The following is a 25,214-nucleotide window of genomic DNA, read 5'->3' as shown; positions in this document are numbered from 1 at the left end:
TGTTACTAAATTCGGCAGGAGGGACAGGCGCAGGGTGGCCCACCTGGAAAAAGAAACACCAAGAATCTTTCACTTGTTATTCAAACAAATGTGCGCGCACACACACACACACACCCCAATAACACCTTAACCACAGAGTAATGGGAAGAGGGGAGAGATGCCCCCAAATCAGAGCATCATCGCCTGCTTGGCTGGTTTGTTGTTGTTGTGAAAAACAGCCGGTATATCTGTTGGGATCGGATTCAAGCCCTGGGGGATCCGACCTCTCTGTCAAAGGATGCTGACCCTCCTCTAAACTGGGGTGGGGTCATCTCAGACGGGCCCCCCGAAGGCCAGGTTGCAGGTTCGAAAGCACGCTCGAGGGGTCTGGGCTAAAAGCGGTGTGGCCAAATAAACTAAGATGCATATGTAAATACAGCATTTTAATTAAAAAAACAACAACAACAGGCGTTACATTGTAAAAACATTGACTGGTATTATATAACAGATAGGGGGTTTAACCCAAAAATCTGTTAAATATCAGTGCAGTATGTATGTTGTTCCTAATATTGCCTTTTTTCCCCCATAGCTCTGATTTCTGAGATCTTCAGCTCCTTATAGCACTTTGTGAAATTTCTTGATATTGTTCCCAAAGCCCCAATGACGACGGGGACCACTAAGTTGTGTTTCATCCACAAGCGAGATGTTTCGATGGCCAGCTCTCTGTATTTTGTTAGTTCCCCCCCCCCCTTCTTTATTTCCAACTCTGGCATCCCCTGGAATTGCCATGTTAATGATCCAGACCGACCTTCATTCTATGATTACTCTGTCTGCTGTGTTATGTTCAAGATGTCTCTCCATTTGGATCCAGAAATTATGATTATTAATAATATTCTAAAAGGATGCTACAACCGTGTTTTTTTTTAAAAATGAAAAATTTATTTAATTTAAAAAAATTACATTGAAAAAGAACCCCTCCATTCTAACTTCTATTCTGTTCTATTCTATTTTTAATAGGGCAGGCAACGTAACGTAACCTGACTCTTCCTCCTGTACTCTATATATGCACCAAAAATTTAATAGCAAAATCCTACTGGTTAGTTATGTTGCAAATGGTAGTGAGATAAAGTGCACTGGCAAATTGCGCCACTGTACAGGGGTTTTAATTAAAGCTTTTAATTGGGAATAGGAGGTGGATTGAACGGAGGCCGGATCCAGAAACATGATGGAGATCATTAACGTCAAGCTGCTGTATGACGGGGACGAATTATTATTATTTTTAAAATCATGTTTTAAATCAAGATGTTCAAAATCTGTATTTTTATTTTTTTTTTAAGTCACGATTAGCGGCCTCCCACCCTTTCGGCAGAAAGAGCGGAGGCCTAAACCCACACATTCCTTCCCGTCTATACTGAGATTGGCCCTGCCATTTAAAACGTTTTATGTATGTATTTCATGGCGTCTTTTAAAAAGGACCACTATGTTCGTTTTGATGATCTTATTGACTATGGAGTCGGTTCGGCCCTTCTGACCTTCGGTGGTTGCCTTTTTCGTGTTTGCAAACCACCCAGGGCAGCATTAAAAATTAAATAATTGAATAAGTAAATTGTAAAGATGTAGATATCCCTTTTTAAGGATTACAGGTTCCATCATCCCCAGCCAGCAGCTGCTGAGAGCATGATTGGGCGTCCAGCCACCTCTGGATTCACCCATCCTGGAAGTGGGGTGGTAACGCATGACTCAAAGGAGTAACGCCTCGCTGGCATCGTTACCCCTGAATTACTGTTACAGTTCCTTTTCCTTCCCTGTCTCTCATAGGGACGGCGCATGCGCAGTTTGCCTGAAGGCGAGGGTGGGGGGAGGAGGGGAAAAAAAAGGCGGGAACAGGAACGCGCCTGGCGGGGGCGCGCTTCCCCTTTCAGCGGGAGGGAGCGGACGGACGCGCATGCGCGGGGAGCGCGCGCCTTTTGACTTTCGGGCGGCGGGATAATAAAAAAATGAATGAAAAGCCCGCGCGCGCCCGGCCATGAGGGGAGCGTGGGCCGCGGCCGCGCGCACGGTGCGCGTCCCCGCGGGATTGTGTGGGGGGGAAACGGGGAAGTCTTATATAAAGGGGGGGAGTTTAAAAGTGAAATAAGAGATGGGGTTTGTGAGGAACTTGTGGGGCGAAAAACCGTTCTGTTTCTGAGGGGAAGGTTTTTGAGGCGGGGCATGAAAATACCTTATTTCCTCCCCCTTTGTGGGTTTTTTTTGGGGGGGGAACTACAACTCCCATCAGCCGCAAGCAGGAAGGAGGCTTGGGCGTCGCCCACCCCGGAAAGGGACCATGGTGGTAACGCCTCGTTACCGTTCCTTTTAAAAAACAAAACAGGAGGCTGGAAAATGTGGGGCGTTTTTTAGTTTCTAACTGAGGGGGAAAAATGCATGCTGTCTTATTGACGCAAATCAGGCGGGGGGGGCACCCAAAAGGAGTCCCAGACCTCGTTTGCAGAAAAATGCATGTTCAAAACAATAAATAAATAAATAAATAAATAAATAAATAAATAAATAAATAAATAAATAAATAAATAAAGGCAGATCATTGGACTTACCAGCCAGGTATTGTGGCTGTGAAACCATCTCCAGCCCTAAATGCTTGGCATTGAAAGGGGAAAAAAACTGTTTTCCCCTCCGACCCGCCCCCCCAACATCTTCTCAAATTCAAAGTCAGTCATAAATGACTTAAAAACACCGACATGGGGAGGAATTGAGTTTCTGGTGTCCTGTAAGCCTTGAGGGGTTCTGGAGAGAAAAGAGGATGGCTGTAGAAACAACATACTGTACAGTAGTCCTCCTTTAATTTTCTTCTACCTCCCTTTACCTTTCTCCAAAATAACAAGCAGGCAGGGTGCTGAGGTGCCAAAGGCCAAGCCCAAGAGGGTGATGGTCATCATCATCAAAGGTTAATAAGCCGAACAATATGTTTTCAGGCCATGGAATAAATTATTATTATGCCCATGTAAATGCATTTTCATTTTCCTCTGATCTGCAAAGTTGCAGGGCCTGGAGGCAGGGTGATCATCCCGTCCCTGTGAATAATGGATTTAAAGGCTCTTATTCTACCCTCCAGCGGCCACTGACAACACTGGCTGTTTTGCTGTTTTTTTCAGGGTCGACAGACAGTCTTCCCGTGAAACGTTCTTGGACATGTGAACATGATCCAATATACCCGCTGAAAGATCCGAGCTTTTTGCAGAAAAGAAAGATAAATGCCATTTCTGGAGAGACGGCTTTATAAAAATAATGCACGGTGTGCACATTCTTTCCCTGCCCAGCCCATGCACTAGGTTTGACACAAAATACAGCAGAACTTGCTTTAAACTAGGTGTCTCCCGGTTAGAAAACCAAGATATGAAGCAGCTGATTAGATTATTTTTGAACTAGGCCAGTGATTTTGGTTTTTTTCCCACCAGGGGTGAATGCAAGAAAAGATAACAAGAGCTCCACCTACTATTGTGTAAATAATCTGGAAAGATCCCTTGTTCAGGTGACGTTAGGCAACGCCAGCCCAAAATTATTTTACTGCCTAAGCAGAAGTGTAGCACACCCTCCGCCCGCCCTCACCAAAGTCAAGGTGCTTACTCCACAAAAGCAGCAACGTTATTTCGATAGAGGAGCCTGAGACCCTCCCCTTCCCAACCATGGGTGGCAGATGCAAAATTGTTGTGAAAAAATGCAACAATATGACATGAATGAAATAACCATACGCTGTCCTTGAATGACACCAATCTCCTGTTGCCCGAGAGGGCCAAATCACTTTACCGAGCTGTAAAATCGGCCCAGTATTACAGTACATGGTTGGAAAGATGCATTTGCCAACATTGCCTATACATTGTTTGGGTGCTCAGTCACCCTGATTCCCTTATGCATGTCTCTATAAGGAAATCACTCCCTGTGCCAGGGGAATAACCTCCATCCTGTGGCTTCTAGATGTAAAAGTTTAAAGATGGCAGAAATACCTTTGTAGTACCTTTGCAGGTCATATTTGGCTTGATCTCCCGTCTAAACCCTGCAACCTAAGGCTGCTGAAACCGCGTCTTGCGTCTTGTCCAAGCAGAGGTGATCTCTTAGCCCGGTATTTCCTGCAGCTCTAATGCATCCTCAGGCTTTTCTGTTTCCTCAAACAGGCAGAGACTGAGGGGGTTTAGCTAAGGAGGGCTAAACCATGGAATAACATTCAGTCTGAGCTGGGAAATTGGCCTAAGGCTGCATTTTCGTGGAAAAGAAGATAGTGATGCCGGCTGAGGGTTGCCAGGAGAATTTTTAATCCACTATTTACTTTACACCCAAGGATTATGAGTCTAAGGGGTGTGGAAAGAAAAGTTACAATATTTGCCATTCAGTATCCTTACCAGTGTTTTTCCAAATGCCTTTTTTTTTTTACTTTGGCAGACATCTGTTGTTGCAGATTGTCACTCTCAAGACCTCCCCCCCCCCACTTTGCAATTATTGCCTGTCAGATATTTCACAATGTAGTCTTGGGCTAAAAGTGCTGGATATTCAGCAGTTTTCAGAAGCAATGTAAAACGGATAATAGCGGTCCCCACCCCACCCCAAAATCCAATAACCTGTATATAGAAATAGCCCCGGCCAGCTAGAGATCCCTGATTTTAAAAATCAAAAACCAATTTTATCTGTTAATGATATCCAACCCTTTAGGAGTACAAGATATGTTTGCAAACCCCAGAGTGCTTCTGGATAGACAGGGGAATAGTTGTCAAATAACATCTGGAGGACCATATGTGGATGATCGCATCCTAAAGAGCATGTCACCGAGCCTTTTGTGTCCAAGGCCAGCTGTGAGGTTCAATTTAGGCAGGATTTGGGTGGCATGCATGATGATTTTGGTACTTCATTGCTCATGTCCAAAAGGCACTTTCTTATTTCAGATTATAGAATATCTAATCATTCGCCTCCAATATGGAAAAAAACGCCAGCCAGTGGGATGTTCCACCACAGAAGGCGTGCTTGTCCTCTCGGTGGACATTGAAAATTCTCTCCAGGATGTGAATCAGTCCCACTGTGTCACCATTAGTGAGTATCATTTAAAGGGCTCCTTCAGAAAGACCCTCTATTTTATAGAGATAAGAGAAAAAAAAAAAAACAGGCAGACTTTCCCCGTCCATGTAACTATCAAACAAGTAATAACGTCCACCTCCTAGCAGCTATTTTCCAGCTCTGATGCCGTTTGCATTGCTATTCATTGCTAAAGTACCTAATTATGTCTGCTAGCATTTAGGGGAAATCTTCAGCCAAAAAAAGAGAGGGCATACCGGGTCAAACAATTTTTATATGCTAGTTCAGAGGGAGTGATAAAAACCTGGAAATAATTACTACCTGATAGAAAGGCAGTACAAAACATCACACCATTATGGGAAAAACTGTGATCATACATGCCTTCTGTTCTATCTTCTCTCCAGATTTCAGATGTCAATGACAACTTCAAAGTCCCTGCTCTCCTTTAAAATAAATAAATAAATCATCCTTTATCTTTAAACCAGGCTTAGATTAGACTGAGTCAGAGGATGCCTGGAAACAGTAAAGCAGGATAGATGTCTACCTACCAACAGTATGCATTGTTCCTGGTTTTCTCATAAGCTATAAACCCATAGGGATTCGTCACTAGGTTGAAACCTGAAATAATATAAATTAATGTTGTTCCTTATTTGTTTGTAGTTTCATCCAAAGGCGACGCCTGGCATGAGCTCCTTAGTGATGAGTTGCGTAAAGGTAAATATCTTACCAGTTTCCATGGTTAGGAGGATAAGAATAGCGCTTGTGGGCCCAATCCAGCATTCCTGTTTCCCGCAGGAGGCCCACGTGAGGCACAGAAGCAGAACATGCGGGCAGGAGCGCCTCACCCATGCATGCTGTCCAGCAATTTGTATTTGAGCATCCAATTTGTGGCTATAGATTTTTCTTATCCTGGACGTAACTCGGCCCCCAAAATTTTCATTTTATGGTGTCTCAGGTAAAGAGTAACCCAAGCTGCTTTTGTTAACAGAGGGTTGGGGGTCAGCCTCATTCGTATGGGAGCTGCCTCCTTATCTTTTTTTGGCAGAAGACTCTACAGGAGCAGGATTTGGCCAAAGTGAGAGGAACCTAATCCTCACTGAACTCATTAAGGACTCATTAAGATCCCCTGTCTTTTTTCCACCTAATTTGAGTCGTGGTCCTAGGTCGAAGATGCCTTCTCCCGTGGGTGCTGCATTAAGAGCCAGCGCGGGTGGGTCTATGCTCTAATAACCGCTTCTTTTCCTTTCCAAAGCGAATGGTTAATTGAATCCAGTTGATTTCGGAGGAACAACTACAGTGTTTAATTGTGCCACTTGAAAGGAAAAAAAATCAAAGAAGCAGCCTTGTGAGCTCAGCATGCTGGTACAATCAAGAAAAGTGGGGAAGAGAAAGAGAGAGAGAAAAGCAAAACTATTATAGCACTTTAAAGACTTAACAGATTTATAGAGTTTGGTCCATAAATGCTCACATTTATGGACCAAATTCTCTAAAGTGTCACAATATTTTGCTTGTCTTATTTTCTTCTTTAATGTTGCCAACAACCTGAAAAACCAAATTGCTTACACCGAAAGAGACTTGGATTATACTTTGAGAAGCTTTCTTAAATACAAGCCTTGCTATTTCCTATTTAATTGTTGGTTTCATTTTAGAGGCAGAGTTAAAAGAGATCAGGAAGGCTTTCTAATCCAGCCACGAGGAAAGGTTTCCTCAGTTTCTGCCACCACTCAATGAATCCATGAAATTCTCACCACCACAGGATAACACAGGCAGGAGACCTGCTCCTATAAACCATGTTGCATATAAATGACTATATAGAGCCATAACTTTGCAAAGTTCAGGAGCCCAGCCACAGAGTGCTATTGGGAAAAGATCAGGAAGATCACCAGGTTGATGATTTTCTCCTCGTTGCTGTGTTTAAATCATTCAAACTTAACGTAAATTCACACACTGAGGACTGGTGCAAACAGAACACTCCTTCACTTTTAATCACAGTTAAGACACAGGGAAAACGCTTGTGTGAAAGTGTCATCTCTCTCTCTCACGCCCTCTCTCCTAACGAGAACGAACTCTCTCCCTGTTGCGTCAAGAAGAAACTCAGCATTGAAATATCTGCAGCATTCCCGAGTCATCGCAAATGACAGCACGGTAGCAAACGTCTGCCCCACTCTCCACCCCACGGGACCTAAACATCTGGGTCATTTCTCCACCATCCTATCTAGCTACTATCCTCAGATAACACAAGAGCAAACGGATGCCATATGAAAGCCACTGGCTTTGTTCGGGATCAAGTAGCATGAAGGCACTTGTGAGCTATATTGTGCCTATAGTCATATTCTGAAAATATGTGTATTCAGACGTAGCTGGGAAATGGCTTAAAGGAAAGCAAAAATGGTGATCAAGGGACTGGAAACCAAGCCCTCGGAGGAAAGATGGAAAGAATTGGGCCTGTTTAGCCTGGAGAAAAGAAGACTGAGCAGAGTCTTTTTAAATACTTGAAAGGTATTGATACAGAAGAGCAGCAGGATCTGTACTCGATCATCCCAGAGTGCAGGACACGTAGTAATGGGCTCAAGCTACAGGAGGCCAGATATTCCCTGAATATCAAGGAAAATGTCTTTAACTGTTAGAGCAGTACGACAAGGGAGCCCATGACCTCAGGAGGTGGTGGGGGCTCCAACGCTGGAGGCATTTCAAGTGAAAACTGGATAACCATATTTCAGATCTGCTTTGACTGAAGATTCCTGCCTTGTGCGGGGGGGGGGGAATCAGACTTGATGGCCTTAGAAGCCCCTTCTAACTCCATTATTCTATGATTCATTGATGTGTCATTATAAATTATCAGTTGGATTATGAGATCATGTGAAATGGCCCATAGAAATTATGCCAACATTATATGGCTATGTGCACGCCAGTCTCTCATCTGACATTCGGCTCACAGAAAGGTGCACGTTTGTGTCCCCCCTGCCCTTGGATAACTGTTTCTCTGTGCTTTTGCGACACAGATCGTGAAATCCAATGTTAAATGTCGAGATATTAAATGCCTTTTTAAAAATGCCTGCTTGCTGTTGCTTAACTCTCTCTCTTAAAAAACCAGGACATTCCATGAAGGGCATCTCCACCCACTGGCATCTGGATGCAGGCATTCCTGATCTTCTTCTCTCCATGATTGGAAGGGGGATACTGCAGTTTTTAGGCTGTCCTTTCTTTGTTTTGCATGGCTTGTCTGATGTTAATGTTCCCTCTTGCAGAAATTGAAACCTTGCTGCTGCCTTTACGTCTGAGTAAGACCCAGAGAGGAAGGGGCTGTCCTCATGAATGTCCACACAACATGCCTTTTCAGTTTTCCTTTGAGGTTAGCATCTATTTTGAATCTTTTGTTGTTGTTTAGTAGTTTAGTCATGACCGACTCTTCGTGACCCCATAGACCAGAGCACGCCAGGCCCTCCTGTCTTCCACTGCCTCCTGGAGTTTGGTCAAATTCATGCTGGTCATTTCGATGACCCTGTCCAACCATCTCATCCTCTGTCGTCCCCTTCTCCTCTTGCCCTCACATTTCCCAACATCAGGGTCTTTTCCAGGGAGTCTTCTCATCAGATGGCCAAAGTATTGGAGCCTGCACTTCAGGATCTGTCCTTCCAGTGAGCACTCAGGGTTGATTTCCTGCAAAATGGATAGGTTTGTTCTCTTTGCAGTCCAGGGGACTCTCAAGAGTCTCCTCCAGTTTGAATCTTGGTCTGGTGCAAAACACCTTCTGCTCCTTTCCTTCAAACGTCAGTGCCCTGCAAGATTTGGCTTGCACATTTTCCAGTGAAATTATCTATGAGATGTGTGGATAGGAATGTATACCTCGCAACTCCAAATGGGCACCACGACACGCCTGGATTAAGCCCTATGAGAATATTAGTAGTTTGTGAATTTGCTATATATATTTAGGGATCAGCCTATATGCTGCGTATAACAGCACTGTCCCACTGCCAGTATTCAAGTAAGATTCACTACTAGTTTCTATGTGTGGAATGGTGCCGGACCACTATGTTATCCTTGATGCCAGGCACCAAAGTATTTTGTACCAACCTTGCGGTCTGTAACTCATTCCATGCGCACAAGAGATGTATACATACCAGTAGAACAGAAAAAGGAGAGGCTTCTGTAGGTGGCAGAATTGAGTACTATTTGTCTTGAATCATGGCCATAGGAATGTCTTGGTTGATAGTTATAAAAGAACAGGTATCTCCAGGTGTGGGGAGACCTGAAGACATGCCAAAGCTGGTCAGGTGAAAAGCTTGAAGCTATAGGACTAGCGAATGTGCCTTCTCTGCAGCACCTGTGGGGCCTTGCAGCACCTACCCGCCTCAAAAAAAAATTATTTTAAAAAATTGCTCAACATTTCTCTTTGGCCCTCTGGGACGAGATTTGCTAAGTTTTGAGAGACTTCAGCTTTATATGTTTTTAACAAATATATTTTAAAATAATTTGGTGGACCCCTATAAAGAGGGAGGCAGCTTTTCCAGTCCAAACAACCCCTAATTTTATAATATTGGGGAGGGGGGGTTATGAGAGCAGATGCAGATCACTTCAAAGTCCTGGGATCACTCCCTGGACCTCTGGAAATTGCTCACTCCTGCTCTGTGGAGTGTTTTTAGCATGGTTGCATAGTAAAATGCTGTATGAATACCTCCTGATCATCCCCCTGGTGGGGGCGGGGGCGGGCAAGAAATAAGAATTTTCTTTACATAAACTGTACAGCAAGGAAATGGCCTAGATTCTTCTTCACAGTATGATGATGGATCAAGAACCTAGATTCTGGCCAGAATTGGTTAATGAAGAAAATTCCCTAGTGCAGGATTAGATAAATGATGATGTGTTGTGTGCACTGCTTGCTACATAAGCCAGGTGGTGTAGCATCTTCAACCAGATCACCCTGGAGATTTAACAAGAGTCCCAGAAATGTAGTAAACCACAAAAGCAAGGGATATGGTACAGTACTTCATTTGTTTTAAATTATACATCTACCATACCTAGCAGAGTCTGGCTGGTGGAAGACCCTGACAAAGAAAAAGAACGGCAATTCTTCTATTTCTTTTCTTGGAACTCTGTTTTCAGTATGTACGTATATTGAATGTGTGAATGGATTAACCAGGCTAAACCCATTGGGAAATAAATAAATCAAGTTTAAAGGACAGAATACGGCACAGGGCAAACATTTTGGAAAGGAAGGTTTTAACAAGATGCGCGTTGTGGCTTTCCAGCTCTGCGAGGCATCTGAAGTTCTCGAGAGAGATTGTTTGGCAATGAAGCAGTTCATCCACAGGATCAGTCTTGTATGCACAATGGTAAGACATTTCTCCTGAACTCTGGTTTGCTAAATACTTTTCTGAAGCCTCCTCGGGTTTAATCAGCTTCAAACAGAAGCTTTAAAGGAAAGGGTGCGAACTTGGGGTGACAGAACAGCTTTCTCGAGCTGTTGATAAAGATGGAAAGGGTGCTTCCTGCCGTCTACAGAATTCCTGTTGCTTGGTCCAGTTTTCTATTATTATGTTACATGCCATCAAGTCAGGATTGTAGAACAAGTAGGGTTGTTAAGGTAAATGAGATATTTAGGAGTGGTTCTACCAGCTCCACTCATCACAGTGGATTTCCATTGCCTCCTGGTTCTTAATCCATCACTCAGTTCAGTACACCACACCGTGTATGCAAGAGTCACAGCTTGGTAGTAAACCACATAGCTTTCCAGGCTAAAATTGATGGGTTATGTCCTTGCATCTCTAGTTAGGTTTGAGAACACCGCCTCTCACTGCCAGTTATTATTTCCACTAGTGGGTTAGATGGAGGAAGTGTCTAGCTCGTTGTGACACAGCTTCCTAGATGCCCTTCCTGTTTTGAGTCTCCTTGATTGTTCTCCTGCTTTATTTTACAGATCAAATTTCATTTCTGTGTCAAAGTGAATGGCTCAGTTTCAGCGGAAACTTACAGGTAAGCAAATGGTTCACCCACACAGTTATAAAGGCAGCTGCAATAGGTTCCTGTGTTTCAGTGGCTCTGCCAGTTGTCATGAAACAGTCGTCACAGTCTGTTTCAAATAAACACAAATAGCCCATCTCCTGACCTAAGGAAAAGGGAGTTGGTTTCATTAAAACTCCTGCTGCTGGCGGGCTGGGAGTGGCTGCCTGGTATCCATCTGCCTTATCTCTGTTTTATTTTATTGCTCATTCAGAACATAACAAAACAATTTTTCAGCACCAACCACCTATTATCCATGGCTCAGCTAACTATTACTTGATAGACTATAATCATTGATATGACAGCTGGAAATGTCAAATATATGATCTGATCAGGATAAAATAAAGAGAAGATGGAAACAATACACTGAGGAACTACACAGAACAGATGCAAAGATGATATATTCCTTAAAATGAGAACTTTGCATGAAGTACCTGCCATTTAAGAAGATGACAGGAAAGTTGCTTTTAAACCTACTGAAAAAAGGTCACTTCAATTTGATTGGAACATGGAAACATTATCTGGTTTTGATCTACAACTCCCAGTATCTGCAGTCAGAAAGTAGGCTAGGGATTCTGGGAGCTGTAGTCAAAAAAAGTAATATTCCCAAGCTCTGGTAATGAATGAAGCACATCCCTTAATAACAATTCCATGGCTAAAATCCTGTTGCTTAGTTATGGATGAGGAACGCAAACAGCATAATGTCCATTCACTTCTAGCTGGCAATTAACAAGTCCCCCAAGAATCCTGGTGGTGACTCTTTAATTGCCAGCTAGAGGCAAGGGCACTTTATATTATTTTTGTAATTAAGCAACAGAATTTCAGCCCATGTGTCCCATTCATTTTTGCTGAATGTGATCTTCATTAAGGAGGGTCACTTCTCATTAAAGAGCAGTAAGGTAGCAACAGAAAAGAGCCCTTCTGAATGACCCATGTGGACTGTTACTAGTTGAAATTTCTGCCACTGGTGAGAATCCACCATACATTTCAGTTCCTTATTTCCATCTGGCCCCAAGCTCCTAGGATCTGCATTTTATTTCATCATCATTAGTGCAAATGGCTAAGCACAGGTTTCCTTGAATCATCAGCCAAAAAGCCTGCATATGTAGTTACCCCCCCCACACACACAATTACATGTTTTGCACGCTGCACAGAAATTTTAGAACAAACATACTTACAGATGTATTTTTCCTTGATAGCTGATTCTTTCTGTCTGGCTAGGTCTGTGGAACCGGTCGCACCGAGTTCTGCGGGCAGATGCGTTTGTTCCGACAATCTGCGAGATCCTTTCTGTCAGCTCCTACCCTGAGTACCGAGCACAAAGCATGCTCTATTCTCCTTCCGCTGGCTCCAGGAAAGAATCTGAAACTCTCCTTAATAAGTTGGCAAAGCATAGCTGAGTTTGGCCTGAATTAAACTTACCCATTGAAACGGGGCGATGCGCTGTCAGGTCACTTCCACCTTATGGCAACTCTTGCGAATTAATGACTTCTAAACAAATCTTTCATTTAGCCGCTGTGTTCAGATCTCGCAGACCAAGAGTTGGGGGTTTCCTTTATTGGGTCAACCCACCACCCTGTCAGGTCTTCTTTCCCGGCTGCCTTCCCTTGTTAAAAAGATGGGTCAGTTTTGCATCACATTTACAGATCTGATCAAAACAAATGTAGAAAACATAAGATATTACCCCTTCTGGCATGACCTGGGTGTAGATGGAGGCTCATTGGAACATTGTCTTTAATCATCATCATCTTGGAACTACAGAGCTGGAAGGGACCCTAGCAAGTCCAGCCCCCATCAAGGAGGACCACTGGGGGAATCGAACTCCCAACCTCTGGTTCCTCAGCCGGATGCCTAAACCACTGAGCTTTCCAGCAATTCTCTGAAAGTGTGAGATTTTCAGTGAAGCTGTTCCTGGTGCTTTCTTCCCTCTTCCTTTAATATTTACTATCTTGAAAGCCAGATCATGATAGAAAATATATATATTTAAAAAAAATCTCTGCTCAGGGGCAGTGAGCAAAATATGGCATAACTTTTCAGTTATGTTGTAGAGTGTGCGCGCACACATACGTGTACATTTGGAGAACTTGGAAAGGTGACGTACTTGGGAGTTTTAGGCTTAGAAATAACTTCCCCAGAATCTGTTTCCTGGATGTTTTTAGCCAAGGATCCAAAGCTGCCCTTCCATGACTTCCGAGGAAGACACGCGAAGCACCACACCGTGCGCGACATCCTCTTGAACCGCTGCGCCGGTGTAACTTGACGTTGTGTCTGTGGTTGCTCTGAAAGTACCGAGGGGGAAAAAAGCTCTCCATGAAGCACTTTCACTGCCACACGGCACAACAGTCACAATGGGAACCACACGGCTGACTGTGCAATCAAACTGCACCGCTCCTTGTTGCCAGACTAACAACCAGCACATTTATGTATGGCGTAATTTTATGCCATGCCTGCACAAATAGGATTTTCCCCCCCAACAGAACTTGCTTCCAGCTAAACATGACAAATTTTTGTTGTGACTCCAACAATACGCACTTATCTAAGCAAATGCTGAGATGGCTGATTTTCCAGCGCCTGGCCTGTCATCCCACAAAGATTAATCGCACTGGCGTATGATAGGATTTTACTCATAGTGTGATTCCCCCTCCCCCGTGCTATTAGAGGATAACAGCTGTAATCTGAATGTTCCCTGCCAGTTCCAGAGATGGGACTGCATGCCAATAACTTCAATGTACAGCCCTAAGGGGGTGGAGAGAAAAGTGTACTGCATTTTGTAAATTGCATGTCTTGAACTGTGTACTCATAAGCAAAGTCGCATTCTGCACATGGAGGCTTACATGGCTGAAATACAACAGGCATGTAAAGAAATCTTTCTGGGATGGAGACAAGAGCCCAATAATGACTGAACATCCTCGGGGATCACAGAACACTGTGAGGCGGGAAAAAAAAAATCAAGGATCAGGATGATAAGGATGGAATAGATTATCCCATAAAAAGGACGTGTCTGGCTCGAACTGTGAACAGCACTTTTTTTTCTATTTAATTTCTTTATCCACTCTGAAAGATGGATTGGATATTGCCGCGCAAGCAACTATCAGTGGCCTTAAAGTACAGTAAGACTCTGTATCTATGGGGGATCCATTCCAATACATGGGTGCTGAAAAACATGGATTATAGCAAATGCTATTATAATAGCAAATGGCATGGTCTCTGGCTCCCTCTCTGTTCTCCTACCAATATCAAAGAAATAAGTTTTTCAAGAGAACACTATATACTTCATCCCTGGCTCCACCTACTGGCCAGTTCTGGTAACTTCAGTTAAAATGCATTTTTGGGGGGGAATTTTTCTTTTAATAATTTCAGACCGTGAGTAAGTGAAACAGCGGATCATGATCCCTGTGGATAAGGGGCGCCTACTGTACTGAGAATTGACTGGCCAGCTCTGTAACCTCAAACACCATGGTGTGCGCCTGTTCTGTGTCATTCCTTTTTTTTTAAATAAAACACACAAACACATACACATTTGTGTTGAGTCATTCCTTTGTGCACAGTGAAAATTGCAAAAGGCAACCAACTAGGCAGGGAAAGGGTGCTGCATGGCCTTATCTTTAGGGGTGGTCTGTTTTATAATTTTAAAAGACACACACAAATGTACTGACTGTGAAACATATCTTCCTTCTGCTCTCTAGCTCAGACAGTAAAGCGAGTATATATCTGCCAGATGGGAAAAAGCTGCTCACGGACAGAAGTCATTTTATGAGGTGAGGAATTGGAGGGGTGGGTGGGAGGGGATGCACCGTAGAGCCTCTACTGCTCAGTGCGTAGGTGCAGGGACCTGCTGACCCTAAGCACCGCCTGGATCTTACAGGCAGAGATCTTAGCAACGTGCTTGGAGTCCTAATATTTTGGTGTATCACTTCCTGGTCTGCAAGAGAGACGCCACGGTGCTCCATGGCCTTTGCTGGGGCAAACCAACAAAGCACCCACACCAACCACGCAGCGGCATCATGCGCAATGCTGCAAAAAATAATTTCGGCACTTAAGGAGAAAAATCCCGCTAGCGCCTCTCATTCCACCTGGCAGCAAAGCACAACCTCAATAAATTTAAAGATCCATTTCCTCTCCTTTCAACTTGATTCCACTCCAACCTACTTCCTGGGGGTAACCAATAATCCTACCAGATAGTAAAGCCAGCTGCGGCCTGAAGTAGCTGTTCCACCCAGAAGAGGCACTATTAAAAGATTTAGAGATGAGGCAGGTTTGAGGACTTCTTGATTCCTAATTGTGGAGGGCAAAAGATGACGGGTGCTCTTTTCAGCAGGGAAGTTTTTCTACTCAAGCCATAAACGGTGAAAGCTTAATGGAGGGGAAACTTTTGAAGTTTCCACCACGGGCACAGTTTTAGAGTTTAGGAATGACAGGTATGTTGCAGAGGGAAGACTCCTGGACCCCGTCATCTCCTTCCCACCAAGATCTGCTTCTGGCACCTAGCTGTTTGTACTTGGAAAAGGCAGGTGGGAGTGGTTTTCCAGGGGAGGAGTAGAAAGCTGTTTCGGTCAGAAGCAGCCTGTGTTGCCACCTGGTGGATGTCGCAGCAGAGAACTGGGAAGGTTTGGATTTTGTAATTAAAAAGTCCCGTCAGACCAATACATGGAGAAAGCCAAATTCAGACAGGGAGAGGGCCCACTTTGCCCTTATGCTTTGACATAATTTGTGCGCTGTCATTAAAATGGGTCCTTTAAAAAAAATTGGTTAGAAAATATGCAAATAGGATATCGGGAAATCTGTAAAGCCACGGCAAAGGGTAACCGTTCACACAGTGGGGTTTTCCGGGTTGTGGAACGTTGAGTCTGTGTTGCAGAGAGGGGGGCTCAAAATCATGGCAGGCCCTACAGCAGTTAAAAATAAAGTAAGTGATCGCTGATGTGCTCCAAAAAGCCATCCTCATGATTTGGACTTTAAACAGCTGTCCGCTTCAGCCACTGCAACTATTGGTTGCAAATGAGGGCAATTTATGGATCGAGGGGTATTTCACTCCCATGTCTCAGAGGCAGGTGCTTCCAGAGGCCCTCGGTCAGAAATACTCTGAAACAAAGTCCAAAATATCTGGAGCTGAACCTAAGTTGAGGGAAGACTGGTCTATCTAACGATTAGTTCTGTTTGTCTCACTATTCCTTTACTTCTGTGTTCTTCTCACCTGAACCCTCTTGGCTGTGTGGCTACGGCAAGGCCACTTTCAAAGGATCTGGCCTCATCTTGCGAGAAAATCCACCCCGTGACAGGCGAGGACGTGGGTCTCTTTATTCCAGAGGAAGCAGCCCAAGGAGGCTTCAGCGGGGAGCTAAGGCTCACACCCGTGGCGGCCGTCTGTCCCTGCCGGAAGCCTTTCCCCCACCAGCCAACCCGGATAACTGCGCTCTCTGTATCCTTTACCTGGGCTAAAGACAGATCATAGATGAGCAATGAATGATGAAAGAGGACCTTCAGGGAGTGGATATGTGAGCGTAAGGCCACAATCTCTACAGTGACGCCCTTTTTCATTAAGGGATCTATTGCTTGAGTAGACACAAATACACAATTTTGCATTCATTTCCCTTATTTCAACTCATACGGTGAAACATTCAGCTAGCCATCATCAGTCACACGAGCCTTCAGGAGCCAGTGTACTTGGTTCCAGAACCCAGTTAACTTCCCTTTTCAACACAGCCTTATCCCAGCTCATCCAGACAGCATCTATAGCCCCAAACTATAAATATTTCCCAGCAGGGAGGTTTTTCACATCATGAGTGACCAGGGGGCGTTTTTCGGCCAGAAGAAAACTCCACAGCTTCATACACAGACGAGGAGTCGCAGCCGATGGAAACAGCAATACATCGGATCCTGAGGCTGGGTCCCTCGACGCCTTCATTTGCCACCAAACAGTATTTTCCTTAGCTAGCAATAGGTATTTCTTTATGACCCAGCCGGCCTGCCTGTTTTTCCCCCCATAAAAGACGCATCCTGTTCTTTCTTTGAAGACCCTTCCTGCTTCGCCGCCTGGGAAAAATATTCCTACCATGCTACTCGGATTCCGGATCCATATTGGGAAGAAGGTAAAAAATGGGTAATAGATTTGCCCCTTGGCTAGCCTCGAATCGCGTTGTGTGAAAGTTAATTTTATCAGGAGTCCAGGCAACATCGTACTGTACTCCATTGGAAGCCCTCTCGTGTTTTCCCAACAAGTTCTTCCACCTTTTTTTTTTAAATCAGGAAAAATAAAATTAGGGAGAAAATATAGCATATAGTCACATCACATACCTTCATTTGTAGCACAAGCAACCCCTCTGTCTTGAAGCATCTTTAATCTTGGTTATACTGTGAAAATTCACAAAAGATGCCTTCAAAATTTGCCTCATTGCCTAGGAAGGGACATTTTTAAATAGCTCTAAAAGAAAGAAAGAAAAAATGGAGGATGTATTTAAGATGGAGAAGCAGTTCCTCCCCTGGACAATTTATTTAGTACCAAAAAAAATCTGATTAAAGATCATCTCTAGGACCTTAGATACAGTCATTCAGCCTTATCTTTGTTATCTCCACAGAATGTTTTATGATGTTCTTCTGTCTCCAAGGCACAGCTAAACCTGATGTCAGATACGACCTTCACGGCAGCCATGAACACGATCCAGATGCTATGGAACAGTCGCTGCTCCTCTTCCTCTTCCTTACACACGCTGATCCATTTCAGGACAAGCCGACGTATAATTTCTGTACATACAGCTGCATATATCTGTACATTGGTGGGTGGGTGGGTGGGTAAGAGAGTTTTAGCTGCTTTTGGAACAATTTGCATTCTGGGGTCTAGCCAGAGAGGATGCAGAGGAAAATGTATAGCATAAGAAGGAATCAGGAATTCATTAAAACATTCCTTTCCCCGCCCTTAATGGAAAGGGGCTGAGATGAGACTATTTCCCAGTATTAGAAGCCAGAAAGCAGAGAGGGCAAATAACTTAAATTAAGCTTTCATCTACATCTGAGATCATGTTTACTCCTTGCTAAAATACAAACCCCACCCAGATGTGGTTGTCAGGACACTCATGGCTATGATTGAGGTTTCTAATTCAAGTGAAAACAGGGAAACGACCAGAAAAATGGGATTTTTAAACACCACCCTGGATGACTATTTGGCAGTGACTGCTAGTACTTGCACACATTTAGAGCTTAGGGTGCTAGGAATCGGAGCCCAAAATGTGTGCTCACTTGCGGTTTATCAATGTGTATCTCTCCCCCCCCTTACTCACATGTAATCTTTTGACCTTTTCACTCTACAGGCGACCGGCAAATCATCCTATCCCATCTCTCCTCTATTCTCTTGTGCAGCAAGCAGACTGTGAAAGATGCTCTGCACGGGGTGATTTCTGGCCTCTTGGAGCAACACCGCCGAGCAGCCCAAGTGAGTGATTAAGGACCAACAAAAACCCGTGGATATTGGGCCAAGGCTTGGGCAGATGGAATGGGAATACTTCAGAGGAAAACTCTCAATTTTATTATTATTATTATGATTTTGGTTAAGTTCAGATTAGAGGTTTGTCTCTGGAGACGTGTGATAGGACGTTTCGTTCTAAAACAGCAACCCTCGTTAGAATACAGCACACCTGACGCGGGTTTCTTTGGGTCTTGTGAAAGGGGTGGCCTGCAAGCGCCCGGATTCAATCCAAGGCTCTTGTTTGTTCACAGGAGCAGCAGAGAGTGGCCCATGCGTTGCCCATCATGGCAGAGGCCGTTTCCTCCATAGTTTCAAGCAGTTGCGACAGTGAGTTCAGAAGGAAGTGCCTCCAAAGTTTGCAGGTAAAACTGAACTGATATTCTTCCTATATGTCCTCGTAAAAGTGCATTGAACCCACTGGGTCAGCAACACGAGGGCCGTGTCAGTACGTTTAGGGCAGGAGAGTAAAATGTTCTCAGACTATTCTCTGAATTGACTCGAAGACTTGGACGGTTATGTAGAAAGAGGGAGGGATGAAACAAGAAAATCTTCAGACTGAAAATGCAAACCTACAAGAAGATGAAGAATCCTGGGTCAGATCCATGACGTAGTGTGGGTTGCAAGGCATATAAGACAGTAATTCCCTCTCTTGGGTCCCCAGATGTTCTTGGACTACAACTCCCAGAAGCCTTCACCCCTAGCTGTGTTGGCTAGGATTTCTGGAAGCTGCCGTCCAAGAACATCTGGGGGCTCAAGGTTGAGGGATACTGAATAAAGCGAAGGGAGGTGTTTGCCTTTAATACATTTGCTAAGTGAAAGAAGTGATATTAAATGGATTTCCAAGCCACTCATCACCTCACACATTTAAGATATAAATTTGCAGAAGGATGCAGCATCTGCACGGTCTTTTGTTATATATCCTGATCTGTAGGTTTCAGATACCCATGAGCTTCAGCTAACCCTCAAAGAGAGCTTCAGCAAAGTCATTCTTCAGCTGTGGAAGCCCAGCAGCACGTGTGACATTCGAAAGGCAAGCTTCTCTTTCGACGCGCTCTTCCTGTCCCGCCGTTTCTCCTCTCTATTGACCTTAAGGACGTAGGCAGGAGGCTAATCCTGTTTCATTTAGCCCCCAGTACTGCCTACACTAAGAGATGACTGTAGCATCCTTGGCGGTTAGGCAGGGCTGTTTCCCCTAGCCTTACCTAGAGAAGGCAGGCAGGAAGGGAAGAACTTTTTCCATGCAAAGTATGTGACCTCCCACCGATCTGTGGACACCCTGATTGTTAAACAGCTGATCTGCTAAAATAATGAACACCAGCACTGATCTCTGTGGGGCAACTTCTAGAGTCTTCATAATCTTTGTTGATTTATAATTTCTTGTAGATAGGAGGCCTTGGTGGGCCGGATTCAACTCCCACCTTCACCTCATGGGGGGGGGGAAGTTGTGGAAATGGCATGTCAAGGTGCTTGGCCTCAGTTTTCCTTCCTGTAAAAAATGGATCCAATCATACAGTGATTGGTTTTATGGGTTTCTTGTGAGGACAGATCAAGGTGTGTGTGGGGGAACAACACAGTTACCACCTTGTCTCTCACTCCAAGTGGTAGCAAGTCTGGCCTGCCAAATGGCTTTGCTGTGCCTCAAGAGTTCATAACCCTGTTGTTGGTCTAATATAATTTGTCTTCTTAATTTCCGGGCAGCCGTTGCCTAAAAATGACAAACCAGGGCATCTGAGTATTGAGAAGGACGTGCCTTCCGACCAGCAGACGTCGCCCTCCGCCATCGGTTTAGCAGGACTGGAACAAACAGGGAATGAAAGCTGTGGAAAAGAAGGTAGGATGTGGAGCCGTGTGTATTTAAACACACAGGTTGGCTGATTCCTGAGTCCCAACGCGAGGTTCCCCCAATCTTGGCCCTTTCTGTTCCGCCACAGATTTGACCAGGAAGCCTTGCCAGAAATCTCAGGCGAGCCACTCGCTTGAATCCCAGCCACCTAAACAAGGCATCAAATAATCAACCATCACTTCTTTTACACAAAGTGCTAAACTCACAGCCCTCTCATCATTAAATGCTTGTCATTTTGAAAATAAAATGTCCTTGGTTGTTTTCAAAAGAAACATTTGGTGGGTGGGCGGGAGAACAGCAAAAAAAACCCCCAAAAAATAACAACACAAAAAACCACAAATAATTGGGACATTAACTGTTTGCTTCATCCCTGTTCTAAACCCCACAGGATTAACACTCCCTTAGCTAGTCAGCCCTATAATAAATCAATTGTCTTGGGTAACCCTCTGGAAGTGGTAGGTCAGCATGGCTAAGGTTGGAGCTGATAACTCTGCATCAGTCTCTTAGGAATATTATCTGCATTGTGGGTGCTGGGAGATATTAATAATTCTGCCACCCCCACACCTATGTAGTGGCTGCAATGCAATGTGTTGCTTTTTCTTCAGCTTCTACAATGTGGAACAACAGCGTGGCTGCTACTTAAACGAAGCAATGATCTGTTTAATGGAGGAAGGCCGATATTAGTGGGTGGTCCCAGTTTGTTTTAAAAATTTGCCCTCCATTTTGGCCCACGAGGAGCCTCGATACCATTAAAATCGAACAACAAAAAGATATGTAAAATAGTACGCCGTTGCTATTGAAACGTGCGAAATGAAGTAACAATAGCAACCTTACAGCTAGCTAAAACACCAACAGAGTACAATTCAATGTATTCTCTAAGGCTTTCACGGCCGGGATCCGATTGTGGTTGTGGGTTTTTCGGGCTCTTTGGCCCTGTTCTGAAGGTTGTTCTTCCTAATGTTTCACCAGTCTCTGTGGCCGGCCTCTTCAGAGGACAGGAGTCAGGACTCTGTCTGTGCTCTGGGGCAGTTTGTGGGAGTCCTGACTCCTGTCCTCTGAAGAGGCCGGCCACAGAGATTGGTGAAATGTCAGGAAGAAAAACCTCCAGAACGCGGCCAAAGAGCCTGAAAAACCCACAACCACCATCAGACTACAATTGGTTCTTGAAATTTTATATAGGTGATGAAAGAGGAACGTTTCAACCTTTTTGTGAAATGACTGTTAAAGAGCAAGCTCAGCGGGTCCCAGAAAAAAAAGGAGAATTTTCCAAAGCATTGCTAAAGGGAGTGGGCAAACTCAGCCTAATTTCCATGCCACCACCTTATGGGAAAAGCATTCTTTAAACATTCAGTCTGGACCTTTGGTGAAAGCCGTCTGTTCCTTTTCTGCAGCCACTTGCGCCGGGACGGAGGGGTGTGTGTGTTAATAATAATGAAAGGGGGGTAAAAGACAATAGAGGAAACCACTCCGTTTTTGGAATCTGTCTTGCTGAGTGCTGGCCGTGGAACTGCCCACCACGTGGTGCAATCCTCAGCAGCAAAACCCTGACCGCATCGCTATCATCAAAGATACCAATCCTGTCTCAAAAGGCCGAGGGATAGAGATCATGCCTTTGCCAGATGTTTTAAAGTCAGAGATGGGCAATATCGGAGGTGTCTTTGAGGGAATACGAGGCCAGGGCCTTCTCTGTGGCTGCTCCCAGGGGGTGGCACGCTCTCCTTCCCTTTTATTCTTCTGCCAACAATTGAAGACTTGGCCTTTTCGGGCAGGCCGTTCATCATGATGACAGGGTCCCTAGATGCTGGTTATTTTTGCTTTTCTAAGCTGGTTTTAGAGGTTTTTATTAAATGTGTCCCCCCCCTTTATTATCCGACATTTTGTGCTTTCGGTATTATTTGTTTTAACGTCGTGAACTCCCTGGGGACTCCCTCCCTCATGTTGAGAAAAAGCAGCCTACAAATGGTAGTAAGTAAGTAAGTAAGTAAGTAAGTAAATAAATAAATAAATAAATAAATAAATAAATTGCCAGATAGCTCGGTGGTTTAAGGATTTGGCTGTGGAGCCAGAAGTCAGGATTTCGAATCCTGCCCACCCGCCCGATCCCAGGGGCCTCCTTGACAGGGGCTGGACTTGATGACCTCAAGAGTCCCTTCCAGCTCTGCAGTTATTATTAAAATATCTAGGTCTTGCTGTGAAGGCCCCGCACCCGCATCACGCATAATGGTGTGTCACAAGTCCTCAATCAACATTCTAAATGAATGTTGTGAGTGTGTGAACAAACGGGAGCGATACGCAGTTTGGTAGATGTGAGTGTACAAGGGACTAACTGAGGTTTGTTTGACTGTCTGGGAAGGGTGTTTAAATGGAGTATTCTGCTTTGTTTCTTTGTATCTGTTGTTGGTGTTGCTTTCATTTCCAGTTTTAGGGTGAAATTTGTTTTGACTCCTTCAAATATTTGTATACTTACTGTTTCTAGCTTTGATGTATTCCATCTGAAGGATGTAATCCACCTTGAGTCTTTTTTTTTTAAAGGAGAAAAGTGGGGTGGAAATATTTTTAAATCTATAAATGCCTAATTGTTCAAATTTCACAGTAAACAAACGGCAAGAGGCCCTGTGATTTCCCCATGAGCATCCTGGCCCTGGTGAGTCTTATTTTATTTTTTTTGCTTTTGCTCTGCAGGACTCTCGTCTAACAGATCCGAAATGGGAGGAATAAGCAGGACCAGAAAGAGGAGGAGCCCAAAACACAGGGAACTTTCTGAGGAGGATTCGGGAGATTCGGGGGCCTCTGAAGAGGCCAAGAGAAAGAGAGACGCCGCCAGAACCAGCCCTGAAGCTTTATCGTGTGGAAACCACGGGGAAACCTCGTGGCAGGTTTGTCAGTAAGCCTTTCCTCGTCAAAGCCTTAAAAGAGAACAGAAAAGCCCACTCCAGTTCGTAATCATGACGCACTTAACCAGGAGCTGTGGGGAGAACGCTGCCAACCCCCCCCCTCCTACATGTGGAGACCGACGAGGGTAAAGGGGAGAGCCACTCCTGTTTGTGGAGATCCCCGATAAAAGCCAGGAGGCTGGTTTTTCAGCATCTTGGCTTAGGTAGAGAGCTTCCATGGATAGGAGAGGATTTTTCACTTCAAGGTGGTCAGACTTCCAGGCTTATGAGGACAGTGACACCGGGAACGGAAGGGGTGGGCCGGACTACGAGCTACCTGGTAGAGCTGGTCCCAGCTGGAACTGAGTTTACCAGGGTTTAGCCTGGGAGCCTGCTTCGAAGATCACAACTACAATTTAGGCAGTTCCATACCCAACGCTCAGCTGGGCTCTTCTCCACCATTGGGCTGGGGGGGGGGGAAGGGCTCAGCGTGCCCACAGGCTATGGATATTTATCGACTTATTTGAAATATTTTTACCCCGCCTTTCTCCTTTAAAAGGACCTGAGGCGGCTTACGTCATTAAAAGACAGTATTAATGCTAAGTGTACGAATAGTAAAAAGGATCAAAGAGATACTGTAAGTGACACCAAAATACACTCAAAGCAGTTTAGGGGCCTGACAATCCATTAAAAAAACCCCACGCAGGCAGCTCGTCCCTCGGGGAAAACGTTGCTTGCCAAAGGAGTGTCAAGATGGGGCCAGCCTGGCCTCCAGTGGCAGGGAGTTCCCAAGTCTGGGGGCAGCAATCTGACTCCTGCATCTTGGACCCGCTGAAGTTTCCTGTTAAAACTTGTTAAAACTTTCGGTGCCATTTAAGGAAAAGAACAAAACATTGTTCTTCTATCAGTGCAAGAAACCAAGAAGTTCTGAGTTCCAACAAGCTTAAGAGGTTTTAATGACAGCTTGGAAATCTGCAAAAAAAGGCTTCTCTCTGGGGGGGGGCTTCCAGAGAGATTTGGGGTTTGGCTCCTCCGGAAGGTGGGAAGGTGTGTGTGTGTGTGGGGGGTTATCCATATTTTCAACCACTGAATACATTTCTTTTGCAGGACGATGACTTTTGGGATCGGGAGGTCTCGAACTTGGCTGAGTGGACACCCTGAGAGGGTCCAGTTGGGAGAAGCAAATGAGAAAACGTTGCGGGATTTGGGATGCCCTATAAAAAGTGGACAGTCCTCCCCCCCTCGCTCTCTCCGGCCCCTTTGATGACCCAGAGGACTCAAGAGAGAGCAGCTCCACAGCTCCGGCCAATAAATCCACACACACACCCCTTTTTTACAGCCGATCCAAATACCGATGAAACTCTCTCCCCCCACTTTGCCAAGCGGGAGGGGGGCAGCGGCCCGGGGGGGGCGCCCCGTGTGCGGCTTCGCTTGTGGGTGTCTGTGCGTGCATTTAAAGAAAAATCTCGTGGGAAAACTCCCGGGGCTTTGCAAGAAAAAGGCAACGGGCAGCCCCCGCCGAAAGCTCCGGGGGGGGGGTTCGAGGGGGGGACCCTAAAGGGGAACCTGGAATTAAGGCGACCCCGTCCATCCGAACCCCGAAAAGAGGGTGGGGGGGGTTTCTGGAAGGAAAAAAGGACCGGGATCGCCGCCCCGCAAGCAGGCCAGGGTCTCTGCACCCCGTGGGGGTGTGTGTGTGGAAGGCGAGCCTCTTTTCGGGGGGGGGGGGTTTGCCCTCCGCGCGAGACACCCCAAAACCCCTCCAAGGAGCAACGGGGGGAGGCGAGGGGAATCCCGGACTCCTCCCCCCCCCCAAAAAAGGCAAGGGGACTGTGTGTGTGTGTGTGTGTGTGTGTTCCTAGACACCTGCGGCATCTCCTCCCTTCCCGGGGGGGGGGTGGCGGCGGAAGGAGGCTTCCCTACCTTTTTGGGCGATCCGGAGCCCCCGGGGGAGGTGAGGTGGGGGGTGTTTCCTCCGGGGCGGCGGCGGCGGCGGCGGTGGGAG

General features: G+C 45.2%; 1 protein-coding gene across 3 annotated transcripts; it reads left to right on the top strand.

Annotated features, from left to right (window-relative positions):
• The first annotated feature begins 39 nt into the window (after positions 1 to 39).
• On the top strand, positions 40 to 24,402 carry TOP6BL (TOP6B like initiator of meiotic double strand breaks). 3 transcript variants are annotated; one of them, XM_072984400.2, is made up of 16 exons: positions 40 to 2,038; positions 4,908 to 5,052; positions 5,695 to 5,748; positions 8,283 to 8,386; positions 10,284 to 10,367; positions 10,952 to 11,007; positions 14,721 to 14,792; positions 16,261 to 16,453; positions 16,976 to 17,123; positions 17,640 to 17,777; positions 18,339 to 18,460; positions 18,745 to 18,855; positions 19,425 to 19,523; positions 20,192 to 20,324; positions 23,019 to 23,212; positions 24,317 to 24,402. In XM_072984400.2, the coding sequence occupies exons 1-16, from the start codon at positions 2,006 to 2,008 to the stop codon at positions 24,368 to 24,370; spliced, it is 1,740 nt and encodes a 579-aa protein (XP_072840501.2). In that variant the 5' UTR covers positions 40 to 2,005; the 3' UTR covers positions 24,371 to 24,402. The 3 variants fall into 3 exon arrangements, with proteins under 3 accessions (XP_072840501.2, XP_078238240.1, XP_072840500.2); XM_072984399.2 differs by lacking the exon at positions 40 to 2,038 and having other exon boundaries at positions 4,020 to 5,052; XM_078382114.1 differs by having other exon boundaries at positions 40 to 2,920; positions 4,908 to 8,386.
• The last annotated feature ends 812 nt before the right edge of the window (positions 24,403 to 25,214 follow it).

This window comes from Pogona vitticeps, chromosome 15 (assembly GCF_051106095.1).
Source record: "Pogona vitticeps strain Pit_001003342236 chromosome 15, PviZW2.1, whole genome shotgun sequence".
Lineage (NCBI taxonomy): Eukaryota > Metazoa > Chordata > Lepidosauria > Squamata > Agamidae > Pogona > Pogona vitticeps.
Note: the sequence above shows the minus strand (reverse complement) of the source record. Positions and strands in the feature narration are given on the sequence as shown.